The sequence below is a fragment of the Mesoplodon bidens genome (assembly GCF_964165515.1).
Source record: "Mesoplodon bidens genome assembly, chromosome: 5".
In the NCBI taxonomy this organism is placed as follows: Eukaryota; Metazoa; Chordata; class Mammalia; order Artiodactyla; family Ziphiidae; genus Mesoplodon; species Mesoplodon bidens.
This window is the reverse complement of record NC_138161.1, coordinates 41,184,813-41,206,564: the sequence shown is the minus strand read 5'-3', so window position 1 is coordinate 41,206,564 and position 21,752 is coordinate 41,184,813. Positions and strand designations below refer to the sequence as shown.

Here is a 21,752-nt window from a genome sequence, read left to right as displayed (position 1 = left end):
TGAGCCTCCAGATGTTTTGTTTATGACATTTTTTTTTTCTTTGTGGTATACGGGCCTCTCACTGTTGTGGCCTCTCCCGTTGTGGAGCACAGGCTCCGGACGCACAGGCTCAGCGGCCATGGCTCACGGGCCCAGCCGCTCCGCGGCATGTGGGACCTTCCCGGACCGGGGCACGAACCCGTGTCCCCTGCATCGGCAGGCAGACTCTCAACCACTGCACCACCAGGGAAGCCCCGCTTATGACATACTTTAAGAACAGGGAAAAGGACAGAAGATTCCTGAAACATACATGCCTTTCTAATTGGAGTTATTTTTGTCTAAGTATGGCAAGTAGAATAGATAGTATTTAAACTTTTAGATTAATAGGAAGATATAATAGAAAAGAAAATCAAGGTTAAAACAAAGTCATTGCTGGGTTCGGTGTTTATATTTTGAGACATCAGCATAAATGAAAACACAATAGACAAAGATATGAACTTACAATTCACTTTTTATTCCCTTCTTTAGGAGTATGTAATTAGAACCTGATTTTGTAGATGAAGAGACGACCATGCTGGGCAGGACCCTTGGAAAACAAGAGGAGTTCAGCTGGGCATCCAGAGTTAACACACTGTGTTCCCCAACATCAGAGTGATTCTCAGGGGCTTGCTGTAGAGCTGGGGAGTTTTAAAGAGTTGACATTTCTATGTTTGGTCAACCTAAGAGTGCTTGTACCATAATCGTAGAGGATGGTGAGGTGGGTATGGGCCCCTATTACTTATTACCTCTTTTAAAATGCTTGAGCTAAATGAAACTGTTAAGGAGTGTTTCTCTAGCTCTTAAAAATATAAAGAATGATTTCCAGAATTCCCCAGAAAATAAGAACTGTTCCATTTGAGCTGAAGAACATATTGCATTTTCTACTTCACTGCAGAGATATTTCTTACTCTAAAATGCTATCCTCTTTTCATTCACACACAAATCATGGAACAGAAGGGGACTGGGGCTGGGCAGGGAGTATGAAGAGGAGTGATTTCACGTCAGGTGGGCTGGAAGCCAATAGCTGAGTTTTCATATGACCAAGTGTATTTATTTATATCTGTTTTAGAATAGCAATTAAAATACTGTCTTTAGAAATAGTCAACTTAAAGCATTTTTATATAGTGCACATATGGTTTATGATGTCTAATTATCAAACAGCAAATTTTTCATAATGCATAGATAATTACCAAAAATTAATGTTCTATGAATTTCATGTCAGTAAGATATTCTCTAATCATAGAAAAAATAAGAACAAGCTTTCTATTTCTAGCAAAACACACATTACTTCTCAGTTTCCCTTTTGATAATAATCCACTTGTATTTCTTTTTATTACATTTAGGAATAAAGATAAATCGACTGTAACATTTTCTAGTTACTAGGACACAGGGAAATGCACCAGGCTCACATAGAGAAGATCAGTATTCAAAAATTTTGCGATAGGTATGGAAGGAATATAAAGAAATAAACATATGTCCCTTAAGTAACTTACATTACTATTTTTAGTTAGTATAAAAACCAAACACTCATGAAGAAACTAGTGATATGAAAAACAGATAAGGAATTACTGAAGACAATATTGTGTCCTCACAATATTGAAACTGAATACAAATTTAGTTTCAAGGAGGAAGTGGAATTTAATCTGTGCTTTGAAAGATAAGTTGCATCAAGTAGGTGGAGGGCATGTCAAGCGGAAGGGAAAAAAAGTGCTAAAAGAATAATTGAGACAAGAATGAGCAAGGCACACTGTGAGGACAGTGAAGAGAGGGACGGGATTGGAGAAGACAGCCCTTGTTGGGGTAGAGAGAGTAGTGGGAAATAAGATTTTATAGAGGGTGGTTATCTTTTGTTATTAATATTAAGGCCCTAATATTAGGGCCAAGCCATTGAGTCTGGATGCAATGTAATAAGCAATAGGGAGCCATTATTGAATAGTTACTTTAAATTTTAATACTTTTATATAAATTAGTAGTGTTTTTTTCATACACTCAGTAGAGCCTAAACTTAAGCCTCCAGTCTTATTTTCAGCAACTTAGAGTTGTCATTTCAAATGAAGGTTTTCCCTTTAGTATTTAAAGGATTAAACTAAAACCCTGATCCTGAAACATATGGGAAATCACCTCTGAATATATCAATAGGAGAAATCCATGCTGGAATAATTGTGGTTCTGATTTTAATAGGGTGGAAGAATTGTATTGCATCCTTCAAGAAAGCTAACCAAGTTTCAACAATGCCAGGCTTTTAGTAATAGGGATGGCAGGATACAGCAAGGGAAGAGACTCGTGAGTGCCCAGCAGGGTGGCATTTCTATAGCTGTAGATGGGGTTTTGGGGAAGTTATTGCTCTACTAAGGACAGAGCTTCGAGGGAGAGGCAGAAGCAGGAGGCCATCCATCACTCACTTCTCTCCAGACTCAGAAAAGGCAGTGCACAATCCAGAACACCAGTCTCCCTGTCGTGTGCTCTGACACATTCCAGACCTGCCACAGAAAATAATAACAATGCTAATTTACATCGTGTGGTGCTTTAGTGTTTTTCAAGGGCATTTGCTTTATCTCTTTCTACTTCCTTAGTCTTTCAATTCTGATTTGAGGCCTGCAGGATAGATAAAACTTGCTCAGCATCAAGTCAGTGATTAGCAGAATCAGGACTCTCTTTTAGCCTTTACTGATTTCAAATCTAGAGATTTCTTTACTCCTTTAAATTGTCGCTTCATATGTGATGAAAAGCTTTCATTCTTTGTCCTAGGAAAATTTAAATAATATACTGATTGAGAATAGACTTTAATATTTTTTCTGAGGGCTTTATAATTCACTGAGCAATGTTGATGTGATTTTTACTTCTGCTCAGTTTTGTATTAGGCACTTTTCATAGAGTAGCAATTCTGACTGGAACTCAACTAGTGAAATGGTGGTGAAATTTCATTTTCAGTTACTATAACTATGTCCTATAAAATTCTTATCTAGCTAGCTGGGAGCTTTCAAGCAATGGTCTCTAGAAAAGCTCCAAGCTCCAGCTTCATTAGAACAGCTGGAAAATCCTGCTAAAGACTCAGATTCTGGGGTTCCATTCGGGACTCACAGACTTAGATTCTCTGGGACCTGCCTTTGTAACTAGCATCTCAGGTGATGCTTCTGCACACTGATTTTCAAAAGCTCAAACTTGAATGACTCCCTTCCTGCTGAAAACCCCCTCTCCTCCTCCTCTTTCTTTTCCATCTTCAAGTTCAACAGTGTGCTATGCTAAAAAGAGCATTTCTTTTTTCCAGTTCAGTCCTTCTTAACATCTGCAAGATCACATACACACATACACACACATGCTACTAGGGTCACAGATCCACTCAAATACTAGCCAAGCCACCTAACACAAAGAGGAAATTGTCAATGTTTGTATGTGTGTGTGGGGGGATGTGGGAAACCCCAAGGCATCAAGACCCAGCAATATAATGCAATTATAATTATATAATAATTAATGATGCAATATATGAAATAAAATATAATGAGGGCTTCCCTGGTGGCGCAGTGGTTGAGGGTCCGCCTGCTGATGCAGGGGGCGCGGGTTCGTGCCCCGGTCTGGGAGGATCCCACGTGCCACGGAGCGGCTGGGCCCGTGAGTCGTGGCCACTGAGCCTGCGCGTCCGGAGCCTGTGCTCCGCAACGGGAGAGGCCACTACAGTGAGAGGCCCGCGTACCATAAAAAAAAAAAAATATATATATATATATATATATATAGATATAGATAGATAGATAGATAGATAGATATAGATATATATAATGATATAATAAGTATAATTTTTAGGAATGAATGTTAATTACATATAATTTAGGAATATTAACACGATATAGTGAAAAGTTTATTGGAGAGCATAGGAAGAAAGACATAGCAAGCTTTGCTGTGTATCTACATAAACCAATAAGGTCATCTTACTGTCCTTGCAGAGGTGGAAACTCTCCATGGTAGAAATTAGAGCTGTGACACAAACTTCACTGAAAGTCTAGTTTGACAGGATTTATTGTTGATCAAAATAATATTATACATTTTTTCTCTGAATTTTAATCATTTCTGGCCTAATCAGGGAATGCAAATTCTTTGAGAAATTTTTATCTTTCTCAGGTAGGTTTCAAGTACTATCATGCTTTGTACAGAGAAGATATTCTTTATGAATAACCATACATTTATTATAATGTTGGAAAGTATTTTTCTCAACAAGTGCCTCATTTAAATAATTGGGGGAAGCATATGAATTCACAAGGCCATGAAAAATGATCACAATGCCGTACGAAAGTATTACTTTGTTCATGACAGAAATATTAACTTGCCTTTGGAAATATTTTTTTGGCAAAATAAAGGTCTGAATATAATCATTTGGGTTTTTAGGAGGGTATTAGAGACACATTTTCTAAAACGATTTAATGTGGACACATTTTGAATTATGCAGGATTATTTTTGAAGGACTTTAGAATATATTAAGGAAAAATCCTTCAAGTTTCCTTTCCTGCAATACAGTAAACCTGATTTTCTGACTGCAAGTCAAAAAAAGTCTTGTGTAAATTCATGAGGAAGCTGTTCACTCCTTAAGGCAGAGGAAAGCATGTCAGCAGGAAGCAAATAACCACCCTCACTTTTCATGATATTTGGTGGAGCAAGTCAGCACGTGTCCTGTTAACTGGCTTCCAATTTTCCTCTATTTCGTTTTGACACAAAGCTCTTGCTAAAGAGGGGCAAGCTTAAGTTTGAGCCTGAGAATATGGGGATTATGCTTTGCTAAGGAATTTTAAAATTCGGAGCTGTTAGAAGAATTTGGAAGTGAGTCTCAAAGAAGCTTTTCTTCACTTGGAAGCCGGGAACTTGTGTAACCTGGAGCACAGGGAGGGGGTTGAGGTGGGAGTGGGAGTGAATCAAGGTCACCAGAAAAATGAAAGGAAGATTGGTTTTGGAGATTCAAATGAAAATTCATCCTACTTAAGGGTTGACCCATCAACTGCCATTACCTGGATAAACTGTTGATGCTCTTGATTTGACCCTGGGGGGTCTATTGTGAAACGAAACAAAACAAACAAAAAATTAGGGTGGAGAATCCATATTCCCATCCCAACCCTATAAAAAAGACCATCTTTCATAAACAGAAGTGAATTTTCAAACATGATTTGTACATAGCTATGCCAAATGATAGACGTATTGGACTGAATTTAGTATTCAGTAGTTTGACATCCTATCTTTTCTTTGGTGTTTTGACCTTGTCATTTACACATCCTTCATTTGAAAAAACTTAGAAGAAGCAGAGCAAAAACAAACGCTCCACTTACTTTTCTGGTGCTGGTCTCTAAAACTGTAGCAGGAAGTTAACCTTCATTATCTAATATTTAACCACTTTCTATGATATTTATATATTTTCTTCTACCTTATCAGTTAAATATATGCATTATTAAATTGTTACCTTTGTTATGGATGTGAAAATTTATTTTCTTCAGTAGAAATCTTCAGCTTTTAGTAACTTGGAAAAATTTCATTGAGAGAATAAATCTTAGGTATTCAGAGAAGCATATCATGTTATATGCAATCTGTTCTTCATAAATTTTTTTAACAGTCCAAATTACAGATTATTAGCCCCTACATTCCTACCCTTTAAAGCTATTAAAGAGAAATCACTCATATCACTTCATGAGGAATGGCATGATCTGTATCTTCAGCATATGGGGAAAACCCATAGAAGAGGTGATAATTACTGTAATGTGTTGTGACCCCCCTTGGATTAAAAAAATGCTTTAAACACAAAGAAGTAATAAACTTGATTCTCCAGAGAACTCTAAAGGAGAATCTGACTTCCCTGTCACTTAGAGTATTATTTTCCTAGATTTGAGCTTCAGTCCAACTCAGAGTAGAGGGTAGTATGTATGTTTGGGTGAGCCTCACCCTGCTTGAGAATTCTTGATGGGCTGTGTCTCTTAGAGTTCTCCAGTATAAATATATACATCCCTGAGGTGAGTGTAAATAAATTAATTTAACAGATTATTTTAACTTTAGCAAGGCCTTTGGGTAAATAAATCACAGAATCAAATTTTGGTGAGAAGGAGAAAGAGAAATAAGCAGAGAATGATAGGGTCTCAAACAAACTTTGGACTGTCAACACAGCACACGGGCCCTGGGAAATAAAGAGAAGAGGACAAAAGAAGTGGCAGGAGCCTTAGATAAATCTCATCTACTTGTTAGTTTTGCTTGGACCAGACTGCTCAGGAAGTGCCTGTGAGCTCTGATATGTCTTTATGTGCTTAGCGAACCCAAAAGAGAAGTCACCTTTGCACCAATAGGCCCCTCCTCTTGAGTTCCTCATTTCAGTTGAGAACTAGTTATCTTAGTGACTCATGTCTTTCTGTCTGCCTGCTTATTAACATATTTGCTATAACCTGCAGATTCTACCTCCACAATACCTCTCATCTATTTCTTCCTTTACATTCCCATTGCCAGAATCAAGTTCGGGACTTTATCACCTCTTGCCCAGATTAATAATTGCTTTCTAACAAGAAGTTATTATGTCCAGTACTCTCTCTGCTCAAATCCACTAAGATTTTTTTTCTAGAATTGCCCTAAACTTGTAATATTTCTGCTAAAAAGCATCAGTGACCACTCATTGACAGACAGCAACCAAATTAACTATAGACTTCTTTTTCTGACATTCAGAGTCAGCGACAATAATGGCCAGTTTATCTTTTAAGCTCTTCTACTGTCATTCTAAATAGCTGCCAAACTCTTTGCTATTTTATGATCATGTCCCATCAAATGCTTGCAGGATGCAGTCTGAAATCTTTATGTTGCCACCACCTGACGTATGCTCTTCCAAATCTCTTTCTCAAATGCTGTTCATTAAATATCCATTTTAGATACATTCTTTACAAAAATTTCCTGATTTTTCTCAACTAGATGTGATCAGTTTTTCCTTTGAATCATCATAAAAATGTAAACAACCTCCATGCTGATTTTTGTTTTTTCTTTTCTATTGTAGTGTTCATATTTTTGTTGTTTGTTTCACCTTTTAGATTGTAAACATGTTAAAGGAAGAAACAGTATTTTATTATTTCCCGTATCTTCTATACATCTTCTATACATTGAGAGTACATCTCAATGCCTTATATAAAATTAAAGTTCTGTAAATATTTGTTAGATTGAGAGTAATGTGTCATTGATACATAAAAAATTGATGTAATGTACTCTTAAGCTCCCCACTGGGAAAGAATATTTAGAATACACATGAAGGTACAGCTTAGAATAAAAGGGAATGTATTGTTTTTTCAAATGATTTTGGTTGATGGTAGGATTAAAAGGTGGTATATGACCTTTCTGGTTCAAATGAAATGAAATCTCAGAAGCATGGTTCTTTTGTTTTCAAATCCCTATATAAATATGGTAGATAAACTTATGAAATTGCTTTGGCTCACTGAACTTGTGGAGTGACCAACTGGGAGATATATACATATATGATATATATAATTAGTATAATATTAATCTTTGCTTATTCATTTCTATCAGTTGGAAAACTAGAGATTTTTTTGAAGTCAGTGAAAAGTCTAAGAATTCCTACCACATTCTCTCTAATAAAAGGGAAATAGCTGCTGAAGTACAAAGTATCACAGACTTTTTAGTTAGCAACTAAGCTTATTAACATTAACAGAAATGAAATATATATTATATATTTTTAAAAGTCAGGCATATAATATCTATGGCAAGTAACGTAGGGTACTTAGTGCCTTAAATTTGATTCCTAAACATGGCAAAATTAGAACACCACCCCCAGACCCTCCCTGAGTTATTTCTACTAGGGTAAGGCTTTGATTTCAAATGTTGATAATATGTGATGAAGAAAATATTCTTCTAGGAATTCATATTAAACAAAAAGAATATGGTAAATACGCACAAGTTCAGTATCCAGAATTATTTTGCAGTACCTAGCTCATTTTATGATTACTCCTTACTATCAAAATACAAGGACAGGGCTTCCCTGGTGGCGCAGTGGTTGAGAGTCCGCCTGCCAATGCAGAGGACACGGGTTCGTGCCCCGATCCGGGAAGATCCCACATGCCGCGGAGCGGCAAGGCCCGTGAGCCATGGCCGCTGAGACTGCGCGTCCAGAGCTTGTGCTCCGCAACGGGAGAGGCCACAACACTGAGAGGCCCGTGTACCACAAAAAAAAAAAAAAAAAAAAAAAAGATACAAAGACAGTATCAACCTCTGACTTTTATGTTTCCTCTGGTCACAGTAAGTAAGAGTATTTTTTTTTTAGCTCCTTCTCCCTCCTATTTTGCCTAGGGTGAGACGGAGAGGGGACAAGAGTGGTTAGGTAGGAGAAATGTGTGCTTTGTGGTAAATTTATCTTGTCTATAAAATAATAGAATCATATAATAAAACAATAAGATTATGTAGAAATTATGGAGGGAGGTATGTTGTTAATTGAAAATTCTTCTGTAGTTGTTATAAGATATAAACCTGAAAAATCACTGTTTATATATATATATATATATATTTCCAGTTAGTTTTTAGGGACATTGCATAGGCAAAATATTGTTTATAAACAATAAATTATTTTCTAATTTCACATACTCTAGAATAATGGTCAAAAAAAGTCTTTAAATCAATATATTTTATATGTATGTTGCTATTAAAATATATATTAATATCATTCTAGCAGCTTTAATTTATGTCCTCTAAAAGTTTAAATGTTTTATTCTTTATCATTCATTTAGTTACTTCACCTCAACAGAGCCCCAATCTTTTCATAATAAACTTCTTTAAACTAATTTCGACATCGCATAAGTTTTTGGAATGCTTTCTTGAAGTCTTCATTAAAGATTGTATAAATCAGTGGGTTTATAAGGGAATTGAGATATCCAAGCCATGTCAAAAAATTTGACATTTCTTCAGAAATTTTACACTTTTCACAGACATTAACAACCAATTCTTTTACAAAAAACGGAAGCCAACATATTACAAATGCACCCAAGATTAATCCCAGGGTAGTGGCTGCTTTGCGTTCTCTTGTGCCTGAGATCTTTTGCCTTCTCCAGGATCTCTCATGCTTGAATTCAGACCTGGGGCTTTTCACTGTGTTATGAATTTTATCAAAGTCCGTTGATGGATCAGATAAAGATTTTTCTAGCATGTATGGTGTGGAGACCAGTCTAATGCTTTTCTCACCACTCCCCAAAAGGTGACCATTCAGTTCCTCCTTGGCAATCCTACTTGCTTGTCTCTTGTGGTATAACGTCTTTGCTGCTTTATATATTTTGTAGTAGAGGATCAAAATCAATGTTAATGGGATGTAGAAAGCTCCAAATGTTGAGTAAATAGTGGAAACAATATTGTCGTGTTTGATGATGCACTCATCTTCTCGGCTAGTTCCTTGGTGCCTCCAGAATAGAGGAGGCATAGAGATGAAAACAGATATAATCCAAACTATGGTAATCATAATGCCAGCATGCTTGGGAGTCCTTTTCCTGGCATACTCAACAGCATCTGTGATTGCCCGGTACCGATCCAAAGCTATAGCAGAGAGATGCAAGATGGAGCAAGTGCAGCACGTGATGTCAACACTCAGCCAAATGTCACAGACCACTTGCCCCATAATCCAGCTCTCTCTCACAATATACACAATGCTGAAAGGCATCACCAGGACAGCTACAAGAAAATCTGTGACTGCAAGGGAGCAAATTAAGTAGTTGGCTGGGTGATGTAGCTTTCGGGTTACAATAATTGCAGCGATCACAAGTGAGTTAATGGTCGTCGTCATCAGTGCCAGCCCAGAGAGAATGAAGGACACCAGAATTTTTGATGGCATTCTGTCGAACAGTTCTTCCGAGGTCAAGTTTTGATCAGATGAGTTTAAGAAATCCATTTTTTGTTTGATTTAAAAGATTAATATAGCTGAAAAAATGGACACCTGTAACAAAGGAGAGGAAAAAACAGTTCAGAGAAGGCTTCAAAGATTTTTCTCTTCCTTTCAGAATAATTTTTTTTTTAAGTATACATGTATCTTTTTCCAGAATAGTCTATGGATTAAAAACATGGAGTTCAGATAGCTCTTTTTCTTTACATTTAAGAAATACAATAAGAACAGTAAAAAACAACAACTTTAAAAACATTTTCTTAAAATAGGGCTCAAATAAAACAATTTTTATGCATAAAATAACCTATCACTAAAATCTCTACTATTATAAAAGTGTTTAAAACCTATATTAATATTAGCTATCTCTTTGTCTACAGCAGAAAAAGTTTAAAAGCACATGTCATTAGTATATATTTGTGTATTATATAATGTAATATAAGAAAATATCATTTTAAAGGCAGTATTCAAAATCATAAACAATTTTGTACTTAAAGTTACACTGAGAACATTTTTATTGGGCTTGTGGAGACTAAAGGAACTTTCAATGTTTTTATGTCAGGATATAAAGGTTATATCCAGAAAAATAGACAAAATTAAAATATTTTTAGTGTATTTCTAGCATTCCATGATCATTTTATGAAATTAGGAAAATGTCAGAGTGTTTAGTAGTCTTTGTGGATATAAGTAGTTAGTTTGCTTTAAAAAGACGAAATAAAACTAGTTGGAACCAAATAACCATACAACACTGCCCATAATTATGATATATATGACTGAAATAAACCACTGAACGAGGTGAACCTTGACAGCAAGAAAAGCTCATAACGTCACACACCCTGAAATGGAAATTATTCTTTACAAGACTCTATCGTAATGACCATGTAACCTTACTTTTGAAAGGAAACCCTCCAAACATGGCTTATAATTTTTACTTCAGTCCATGCTATTACTTAATTGCAAGTCAAATACGAGCAATTAGAGTGTAATTAAATAAGATTAATTGTTTTTATAAATAGTTTTTATTTTCCAAATCAGCACTTTTCTCTTTCTTTAATAATTCTTTAGTAGCTACCTACATCTTTGGAAAAGACAGAGAAAAGATGGAAACCTGAAACTTTATGCTTAGTTATAGTTATAACTATTATTGTACCTCTATATTCCTTGAATTATTTTTACTTTAAAGTTGTTATGTTTTACTAATTGGAACTGATAGAACAATAATTTAAAATACTTGATATTTTTATATCAAGTGCTTCTTATGAAGTGTGTTTATACGTATAAGATTATGTATATATATATATATATTATAAAAACTTGGAGTGCAGCATATTTAATATCCTACTTGTGTTCGAGTTACCAGTACTAAATTTAATTTTTATTTTCTCATATTCATTGAAGGCAGGTGCTGATGGCTTGCTCCTAAGCAAATTGAGTGACAGAAGAAATCTGAATACATGAGACCCATAAAACAAATAGTCCCATATGTAATTGAAAAGGAGTTGTATATCTAAGTTACTTATATCAACACTTACCCATTTGTAAAGGGCAACTAAGACAACTTCAGATAAAGAATGGAGGCTACAATCTCCTTAGAAATTCTAAACCAGTGGTTTTGGAACTCTGTTTGCCTCAGAGTCACCAGGAGGGCTTTGTTAAAACACAGATTATTGGGTCCCAGTCTCTGGAGTTTGAGATTCAGTAAATCTGGTGCAGGGCCTTCAAAACTGCATTTCTAACAAGATCCCAAATGATGCTGATGCTGTTTGTCCAAGGAGTCAGGTTTCTGGCGGGTGATCAATATGGTTCTTCCTCAGCTCTTTGTCTAATCCTTTCACCGTTATGGCCTTTATGAGTTCCTCTCCTAAATGTCAGAGAGCAGCTCTGACATTTCTGCTGTACAACTTTCTCGGCATCTCTCTTTCTCACATTCTTATTTCCTGGAATTTTTCAAATAAATGATCTTCCTCTAGCTTTTCTTCTGATGCCTCCCTATTTTTTTTTAACTTTTTATTATGAGAATTTTCAAACACAAAGTAGAATAGTGCAGTACACATCCATGTGCCCATTACAGAAATTCATCAATTGTCATCATTTTGTTAATCTTGCAGGAACAAGTGTTAATTATAATCAGAGATAAAACAGGATTCAAACTTTGTGGAAAAGAGTAAAATATACTTTTTTATCAGCAGTCAAATGGTGAAAGTGGGCAGAATCATTGCATGGTGCAACATGGAGGGTTAAGGTCCTTAACAGAAGGATGCATCCTGCATGAAAGAGTGTGGGACATACTTTATAGGCCCTTCTTCATACTGTAGGAAGAATCAGGACCACAGCCTATCTTTTTTATTAGATTATGAAGCTAAAGGGAACAGCAAAATCATTTTGGTATAGCAGCAAATCAGTGGATTATGTTGCTTATAGACAACCTCTTCTAAAATATTCCTCTGAAACTGAGAAGCTGAAGGCTGATGAATCACCTATTTTAAACTGTAATTTTTGCTTTTCATGTATGTTTAAACCTAAAACCTCTCTTCTATTTTTTATTTATTTTATTTTATTTTATTTTATTTTATTTTATTTTTTTTATTTATTTTTTTTAAACATGGGCTCAAGGTCCAATTTCACGCCTTAATTAGCGATGTGATTTTTTTTTTTTTCTTGGCGGTACGCGGGCCTCTCACCGCCGTGGCCTCTCCCGCTGCGGAGCACAGGCTCCGGACATACAGGCTCAGTGGCCATGGCTCACAGGCCCAGCCGCTCCGCGGCACGTGGGATCCTCCCAGACCGGGGCACGAACCCGTGTCCCCTGCATCGGCAGGCGGACTCCCAACCACTGCACCACCAGGGAAGCCCTTATTTTATTTTTTTAAGATGTTGGGGGTAGGTGTTTCTTAATGAATTTATTTATTTTTTCTGTGTTGGGTCTTCGTTTCTGTGCGAGGGCTTTCTCTAGTTGTGGCAAGCGGGGGCCACTCTTCATCGCGGTGCACGGGCCTCTTACTATTGCGGACTCTCTTGTTGCAGAGCACAGGCTCCAGACGTGCAGGCTCAGTAGTTGTGGCTCATGGGCCTAGTTGTTCCGCGGCATGTGGGATCCTCCCAGATGAGGGCTCGAACCTGTGTCCCCTGCATTAGCAGGCAGATTCTCAATCACTGCACCACCAGGGAAGCCTCAAAACCTCTCTTTTAATAAGTCTCTACTGAAATATTCATTTGTGGAATAATTCTAGCAAGTTTTTAATATAAATATTCAATAGTTTCTGTAAAGAACTCTGTTTCTTTTTCCTGCTACAGTCCCTTCTTATCAAAATTGCTAATATGTTGTGTTACTTAGGCTTGCCAGTACTGGGTAAGTTAAAAGGAAGAGGGCAGGGAGAATTCTGTCTTTGCTGCCATCTGGCTTTTCTTCCCCTTCCAAACAAGGTCTCTTTTAATCTATCTAAAATTTTCCTTTAGGTTTTTTCCACTTAAGCCGAATATCTTTGAGCCATGCTTTTTTTTTTTTTTTTTTTAACATCTTTATTGGCGTATAATTGCTTTACAATGTTGTGCTAGTTTCTGCTGTGGACCTAGAGTCTGTCATACAGAGTGAAGTAAGTCAGAAAGAGAAAAACAAATACCATATGCTAACACATATATATGGAATCTAAAAAAAAAAAAAAAAAAGGTTCTGATGAACCTAGGGGCAGGACAGGAATAAAGATGCAGATGTAGAGAATGGACTTGAGGACACAGGGAGGGGGAAGGGTAAGCTGGGATGAAGTGAGAGAGTGTCATGGACATATATACACTACCAAATGTAAAATAGATAGCTAGTGGCAAGCAGCCGCATAGCATAGGGAGATCAGCTTGGTGCTTTGTGACCACCTAGAGGGGTGGGAGGGAGACGCAAGAGGGAGAGTGTATGGGGATATATGTATACATATAACTGATTCACTTTGTTATACAGCAGAAACTAACACTACATTGTAAAGCAATTATACTCCCTGATTATTATTAATCCTGACTTTGTACAGATCTTGGACCCCCTGCTCTAGACATGTTAACTCCCCTTCTAGAAGGTGACTTATTTGATTAACTGATTTCTCTAAGTATCACACTGTAGCATTTAAATTAGGCTCAATAAAATGGTACTTAATCCTAAGGGAAAAAAACCAAAATGTATCATATAAATTCTACTGCATTTTACAAGAAATTTTTCCATTATTAACTTTAGAAAGTTAATTAATCTTCTGAAAATTGTTTTTGTAGAAAACAAAGAAAATAGGAAAACAAATGCAACTAATCACAATTGGGTTCTTTTTTCTTTTTGTCTTATTTTTCTTGCCACTTAATTAGAATTTCAATAAACCATCTACCTTCATTGATTCAGACACGGCCTCTAATCAGATTCTTTCATACTCCTTTACATCTTAAGTTCCCACAGTGAGGCCTCATGGTGCTAGGGACCACTTCTGTGTTACTAGACATAGACTACATCACACACATTTCTCCTCAAACTATATTCTGTATTTTGAATGTATTCACTGGGAAATAGTCAGGATTATTCTGTAATTAGAGCCTGTAGTCCCATCATTTATGTGTAGCCTTTTTTTTTTTTTTTTTTTTTGTGGTACGCGGGCCTCTCACTGTTGTGGCCTCTCCCGTTGCGGGGCACAGGCTCCGGACACGCAGGCTCAGCAGCCATGGCTCACGGGCCCAACCACTCCGCGGCATGTGGGATCTTCCCGGACCGGAGCACGAACCCATGTCCCCTGCATCGGCAGGCGGACTCTCAACCACTGCGCCACCAGGGAAGCCCTTATGTGTAGCCTTCTTGATAATAACAAAGAGATAAAAACTTCCCCAGGCTTTACTCAGCATGAATATTTGCCAATGTATTGATTTAGCCACATGGTGCATTTTACTTCTCCACTTACACATAGTTTTTTAAATCTAATGTTGATTTATATTCAGATGTCTGATCTTGATGTCCAACTGTATTGTTCTCATTCAGGTTAAACTATAAGCTCATTGGGGCATAGCTTAATTTACTTTATATTGTAAATAACCTGGGGGGGTGTCATACACAAATAACTTTAATAATAATGCTGTAGAGAGGCAAGAAAGCAAAATTCAATTCTATCAAGACCTCATAAGAACCCATAACTTGGCTGCTCCAACTAGAATGGTAATAATATTTATCTTTTCTGAGTGTTTAATTCTGCAGGAACTATGCTAAGTGCTTCGCATATGTTAACCCATTTAATCCTCACTGTTAACCTATGAGGTAGGTACAGTTATTATCTCCCATTTCATAGGTAAGAAAACTGAGGTATAGAGAATTAATGAAGTCCTTTGCAATGAAACATAACCAATGGTTGGTGGAACAAACCCATTCCTTTAATCACCATTTTACTGTCTATGAGGTACTTAATACTTTACTTAATAATTCTGTTCTAGTCATGAAATCTATAAAGTACTTTTTCTGTAAAATAAAGGTTGTTATAGAGTAATAAGTATATTCAAATGGAGGCAAATGTCCAATAGATTGAACTGCTTATTTCTTTTTTTAAATGGAAAAATAATATTTATTAAACCCTTCCAAAGCTGTTAAAGAATAAAATATATACCAGATGTGCAAGTCCTTTTAAAAAATACAGAAAGAATACATAACGTTTGCTTCAGTTATGATTACATTTCATTCAGTAATAAGGTCTTTGTTTTGTGTGGTTTCACATTCTTGTGAAGTAGGCAGGGTAGGCATTTGTGTCCCCATTTAGCAGATGTAGAAACTGAGGCTCAGGAAGCCTAAGATCCACAATTGATAGGTGATAGAGGAGACCTTGCCTTCTGAGTCCTCGTGGCCTGATTCTCCCTCCCAACTGCTTATTTCTCGCTGGGAATGTTTAAGTTAGGGACCAGGTCTAAATGTATAAATTGTGTAAATGTGCAAAATGTGTAGGGATGTGTTCACAGTGTTTTCAAATTTATTTTACTGCCTTTCCAACTTTGAGTCTCCCCTTCTGTTCCTATTCTATTTATTTATCCCATTTATTCCTTTAAGAACTATTCATTGAGTGCTATTTATGGGCTAATTAACCTGCTAGGTCTAAAAGATACCAAAAAAACAAACAAGCAAACAAACTTACCCCCATTCAAGAAAAAAAAACAGCAAAACAACACATTGTTCTTGTCTTTAAGAAACTGCCATGGTAGTGAAGCATCTAAATACTTAATTATAATACAATAATACAATGCAATAAGGGCATCATAGAGGTTTGAATAAGTATCCTAGGAATACTGGTGAGGGAGAACTAATCGTACCATGGTGAAACAGTGAAAACCTCTCCAGGCTGAAGTTGAAGTATGAGCAAATTAAGAGGCATATAAATGCAGGATGCATTCAGACATGTGAATTAGTTCAGTGTGGACAGTGCAAAGGCATATTAACACCAAGTAAGGGATGAAAGTTAACTGAGGAAGACAATAAAGGGACTTGCATGATATGATAAAGAAACTGGATTTTATTTTACATTCAATCAGAATATTTCAAAATGTTTAAGAAGGTAAGTGAAAGGATAAGATCTACGTTTTGGCATAGTAAGGTGCACAGGTAGGGTGATATGTCTTGAAGAGAGTGGTGCCACTTATCTAGGGAGAAGGAATAAGAAAGATTACACAGCACTCTTAAGAATGTAGCTGAAATTAGAACTTTATAAGGTCATTGGAATAAAATTGGCCTAGGTTTTTGTTATCCTCCATCAGGGATCCAAAATTATGGATTATATATCCCAGAGAAAAAGATAATTAAATTGACTCAGGATTGGATCAGGAATGGGATGCAAAGTGGGGTCAGAGGCCAAGAGAAGATAGTGGTGATGCTGGATCAATGCTAGTTTCAGAAAAGACCAGACCAGACCAGGGAGGACAATTACACAGCACTCTTAAGAATGTAGCTGAAATTAGAACTTTATAATTCTGTGTCTGTGAAGACACAGACCAGGGTCTTAATGAGTTTAAGGAGCAGGTGTAATGTAGGCTCAGGTAATGTGTGAGGATGAAAAAAGGAGAGACTGCAGTTACTTTCAAAGCCTGGGATTGCAGAGTTTCAAACTTAAGAAGTGATACCAGGGCTAGGGTATGGAAATGTTAAGAACTGCTCTAACTCCTTCAGGCCAGTGAAGACTTGCTTACAGAGAGCCCTGTGGATCCTTACAAAAACTTCACAGCACTTCTAAAGTCAACAAAAAATTGCTCACATTTTCCATGTATGTGTATAAATTTCCTCTTCTATATTTCTTTATCACTGCCTGCTGGGATTTGATCTCTAAGTCTCTTGAATTCTGGTTCTTGATATACTCTGCTCAGATTTGTCAACTCAACTTTCTTTCTGACATTGAATACTCACTCCTTCCCACCACTTCCTGCTTCAAATCTGCCCATATTCAATTTAGGTGATGTGCCTGTGATTCCCAGATGTCTGGCCTAGTCTCACTCTCAGCCTATAGATTAAGATTACTTTTTCTTTAGTTTGTTTGCTGGATCCAATAACTACTGTTTCTCTCATACTCAAAATACATTCACCTTCTTTCCTGGCTACCCCAAACTCATCCAGTCATGACACCAGTCTTGAAGTCCATAATCTCATGTTTTGCATGAGGTCAAGAAGCAGATGAGGCTCCTTTAGGCTTCAGTGCCTCTTGATTCAGAGACCTGTGAATTAAAAAGACAAGTTATCTATTCCCCAATCCCCAATATGTAATAGTAAGTCAGGGACAGGATAATGGCAATAGACATCCCCCTTCAAAAATATGAGGAGGGCTTCCCTGGTGGCGCAGTGGTTGAGAGTCCACCTGCCGATGCAGGGGACACGGGTTCGTGCCCTGGTCCGGGAAGATCCCACATGCCGCGGAGCAGCTGGGCCCGTGAGCCATGGCTGCTGAGTCTGCGCGTCCGGAGCCTGTGCTTCGCAACAGGAGAGGCCACAACAGTGAGAGGCCCGCATACCGCAAAAAAAAAAAAAAAAAAAAAAAGCTTATAGTCTGAAATCATCGTGATCATTACATAACTGACTCCACTTGCACTCAGTGGTACTGAAATAGGAGAAAAAACAATTGATAGGGTTTTCCAGGTTTTAGAGGCTGGCCACTGGTCAGAGGAGTTTGCAACAGCAAATTCACAGGACTTGTCAGAACATAACTGACATTGACCCTGAGGTCCAAGGTGAGCCCAGGAGAAAGTGAAACCGGGGGCATACTGATCAAGTGGAAGACTAGAAGAAATTAAGAGTTGGTTACGTATGGATGAAGAATTAAAAGTAGGAAAGGAAAGATGGTTTTAGAAAACCAGATTTTGGAATTTGATTAGTTTGGCAAAACAGAAGTCCAGGTTGCAGTACCTGTGGGAAGATAAAATAAAATCTACATGAAAATTGTTCAGACTGGGAACTGTGAGACTACAGTGTCTTATGTTTTGAATTTCCTAGTGTCCTGATGGGGAATGGGAGAAAAAGAAGACTTACATAAACCAATTCTAAAAAATGTCTAACCTCGGACCTTTAGGGTAGTAGTTGGTAATAGTGAGGTTACGTAAGGCTGATATAAAGAAGATGGTGTATACTTCAAGAAGGAGAGGATTTTGGAATCAGATGAGAGAGTAAGATCTGCAAGTGGCAACTCCTGGCTCCATGAGGAAGAAGAAAGACGATAGTGGCTTTCATTCGAACTTTATAACCTGCTAGTAAACTGTTCACTTTTCCCAATGTCACTTATTTCCCTCAACACATACTTCAGGCTTGAAGGAATTTGGCAGTCCTTACAGTAGCTTATCTTTCTGAAGGAGTTGTCCTTCCCCAAGGACTGGGACAAAAGAAGCAGGGATTCATATCCTAAAATGACCTTTTCTTGAGATGTAGATGCATATATTCAAGCTGCTGCTATTCTTAGTAATTGACTGATCTGTCAGTAGTAGATGCTTTTAAGTAATTAGTCATTTCCTGAGTATTCAGAATGGAGGTATTCGTAGGGCAGTGTTAGAAACTACTCCATAAAGGATCTTTGATCTATTAGCAATACAATTAACTTCTAATGTTGTGTGTGTGTGTGTGTGCCTGTGTGTACAGAAACTCTTTTGGCTCTGAAGAATAAATTCAGACACACATTTTATTAAGTAGAGAGTCTGGTTTGAGAATTGTCTTTGCAAACTCTCATTTCCAAAATCTAAGCAGTGCTAAGGTAAATGCTGATTGAATTTTGAGATACGAAATTTGGTTTAAAACAGAATAGTTTATGTAACTAATCTGAAAATAGACTTCCTCTTTTATAGACCTTAGTAAATACATTTAGAGTAAGGTATTAGTGTTTAACAACATTGAGAGTGTTATTATGGTTAATTAAGTACTTCTAAAACAAGGTCCTTTTAACACAGCTATCAGTACTGTTATCAAAAAGCAAACAATATTAAAAATCAAAGTCTTCACAGAATAGACCTGAAATAGTGATGTTAAAAGAACAGTATATAAAAAAGGATAACACCTGGCAGGAGAACTGAAATGTGACTTTTCTTAAGTCCTCATCTTACTTGAGACTTTCAATTATGCATACATGGATTTAATGAAGAAATAATTTAACAGGACAAAGATATGAATTTTTAGACACAGTATATTGTCTTGGAGCCTTTTTATCCTAGTGACCTCTGCCTTTTTAAGCAAAAGTAGCTGCCTTTTGGTCTTTCAAATACATTTAGCTCACAGAAGGTATTATAATAATTAACTAGGCTGCTCCAAAAATTGGGGGGGCCATCCAAAATGAATGAAGCAGTGAAAGTAGTCAACCTACAATTCAGAACCCTTAAAATTGAGGTCAACTATTTTTACTTTTTATTCCCTCTAGGATGTTTGGATAAGCCTTATTTTTTTAGAATATTTTTCTGAATGTAATTATTTTCAGTGAATATTAGTATACTAGATAGGAAACTTTTCTCAGTCTAACACAAAACCATATGTATGAGTAGTTTAATAAATTTTAAAACATCCCGAGAGTCTCAAATTTTGGTTTTGCAGTATTAAGCCAAATTTAAAGTCATCAACATCATTCTAGCTGGCTGTATTAAAGGAGAGACATCACAGTGTCAAGTCCAATGGTAACTATCTTTGTTAATAATAAACATAATAATAATTATGTTAATAAGTATAAAGATGGCTAATATTTTTGAACAGTTACTTTGTCCCAGGCATTTTAGTTTTCGCATACATTAACGTCATCAATCCTCACCAAAATCCTGGGTGGTAGGTGTTATTATCATATTTTACAAATGAGGTAAATAAGGCTTAGAAAGTTTAAATAATTTCCCCAAGGGCCTGCACTAGAAGAGGCTATTGTTGGCCTTTTGGACTCCCAAATTCAAGCTTTTAAATGCCATACTATAGAACTTCTCTAATACTTTCTGTACCTTTGACATTTGTGGTTATGACTAACAAAAATATATCTATCTTTCTAAATCTTATGACTTTATGTAATACCATATGTGAAAATAGTTCTTCTAAAGTTCACTGAGCAAAAAGTATCAATAATTTCCTCTTAGACTTACAATTATAAAGTAATACTCTGAGAGGATGAATTTATTTTTTATTTGTTAATTAAGAGAGAACTATTCCAGTGTTCCATGTATAATCATGTTAGCTTATCTACCGAAACCACTTTTTCCTGTACTTTATCTAACTTAAATACGATCTGAAAGCAAAAGACATCTATTATTTTTGGCACAGTCCTTCCAGTAATGAAAATTTCAAATTACTGTGAATGAAAAACAAGAAGAAAATATTGTGATGACATTAATATTATTTTGGTAGCAAAAATAATTGTATTAAATAATACTATAAATTGCTGATTTTATTTTTTATTTTTATTTTTTTTAATTTTTTAATTAGTTTCTGCTTTATAACAAAGTGAATCAGTCATACATATACATCTGTTCCCACATCCCTTCCCTCATGCATCTCCCTCCCTCCCACCCTCCCCATCCCACCCCTCCAGGCGGTCACAAAGCACCGAGCTGATCTCCCTGTGCTCTGTGGCTGCTTCCCACTATCTATCTACCTTACGTTTGGTAGTGTATATATGTCCATGCCTCTCTTTCGCTTTGTCACAGCTTACCCTTCCCCCTCCCCATATCCTCAAGTCCATTCTCAAATAGGTCTGTGTCTTTATTCCCGTTTTGCCCCTAGGTCCTTCATGACTTTTTTTTTTTTAAATTCCGTATATATGTGTTAGCATACGGTATTTGTCTTTCTCTTTCTGACTTACTTCACTCTGTATGACAGACTCTAGGTCTATCCACCTCATTACAAATAGCTCAGTTTCGTTTCTTTTTATGGCTGAGTAATATTCCATTGTATATATGTGCCACATCTTCTTTATCCATTCATCCGATGATGGACACTTAGGTTGTTTCCAGCTCCGGGCTATTGTGAATAGAGCTGCAATGAACATTTTGGTACATGTCTCTTTTGGAATTATGGTTTTCTCAGGGTATATGCCTAGTAGTGGGATTGCTGGGTCATATGGTAGTTCTATTTTTAGTTTTTTAAGGAACCTCCATACTGTTCTCCATAGTGGCTGTACCAATTCACATTCCCACCAGCAGTGCAAGAGTGTTCCCTTTTTTCCACACCCTCTCCAGCATTTATTGTTTCTAGATTTCTTGATGATGGCCATTCTGACTGGTGTGAGATGATATCTCATTGTAGTTTTGATTTGCATTTCTCTAATGATTAATGATGTTGAGCATTCTTTCATGTGTTTGTTGGCAGTCTGTATATCTTCTTTGGAGAAATGCCTATTTAAGTCTTCTGCCCATTTTTGGATTGGCTTGTTTGTTTTTT

At 36.7% G+C, this 21,752-nt stretch overlaps 1 protein-coding gene across 1 annotated transcript; it reads right to left on the bottom strand.

The window, feature by feature from the left end:
* Nucleotides 1–8,803: 8,803 nt before the first annotated feature.
* On the bottom strand, nucleotides 8,804–9,901 carry HTR1F (5-hydroxytryptamine receptor 1F; the record flags this gene model as incomplete). The annotated part of the gene is made up of 1 exon (XM_081235330.1): nucleotides 8,804–9,901. The coding sequence occupies one exon, from the start codon at nucleotides 9,899–9,901 to the stop codon at nucleotides 8,804–8,806; it is 1,098 nt and encodes a 365-aa protein (XP_081091456.1).
* Between the last annotated feature and the right edge of the window lie 11,851 nt (nucleotides 9,902–21,752).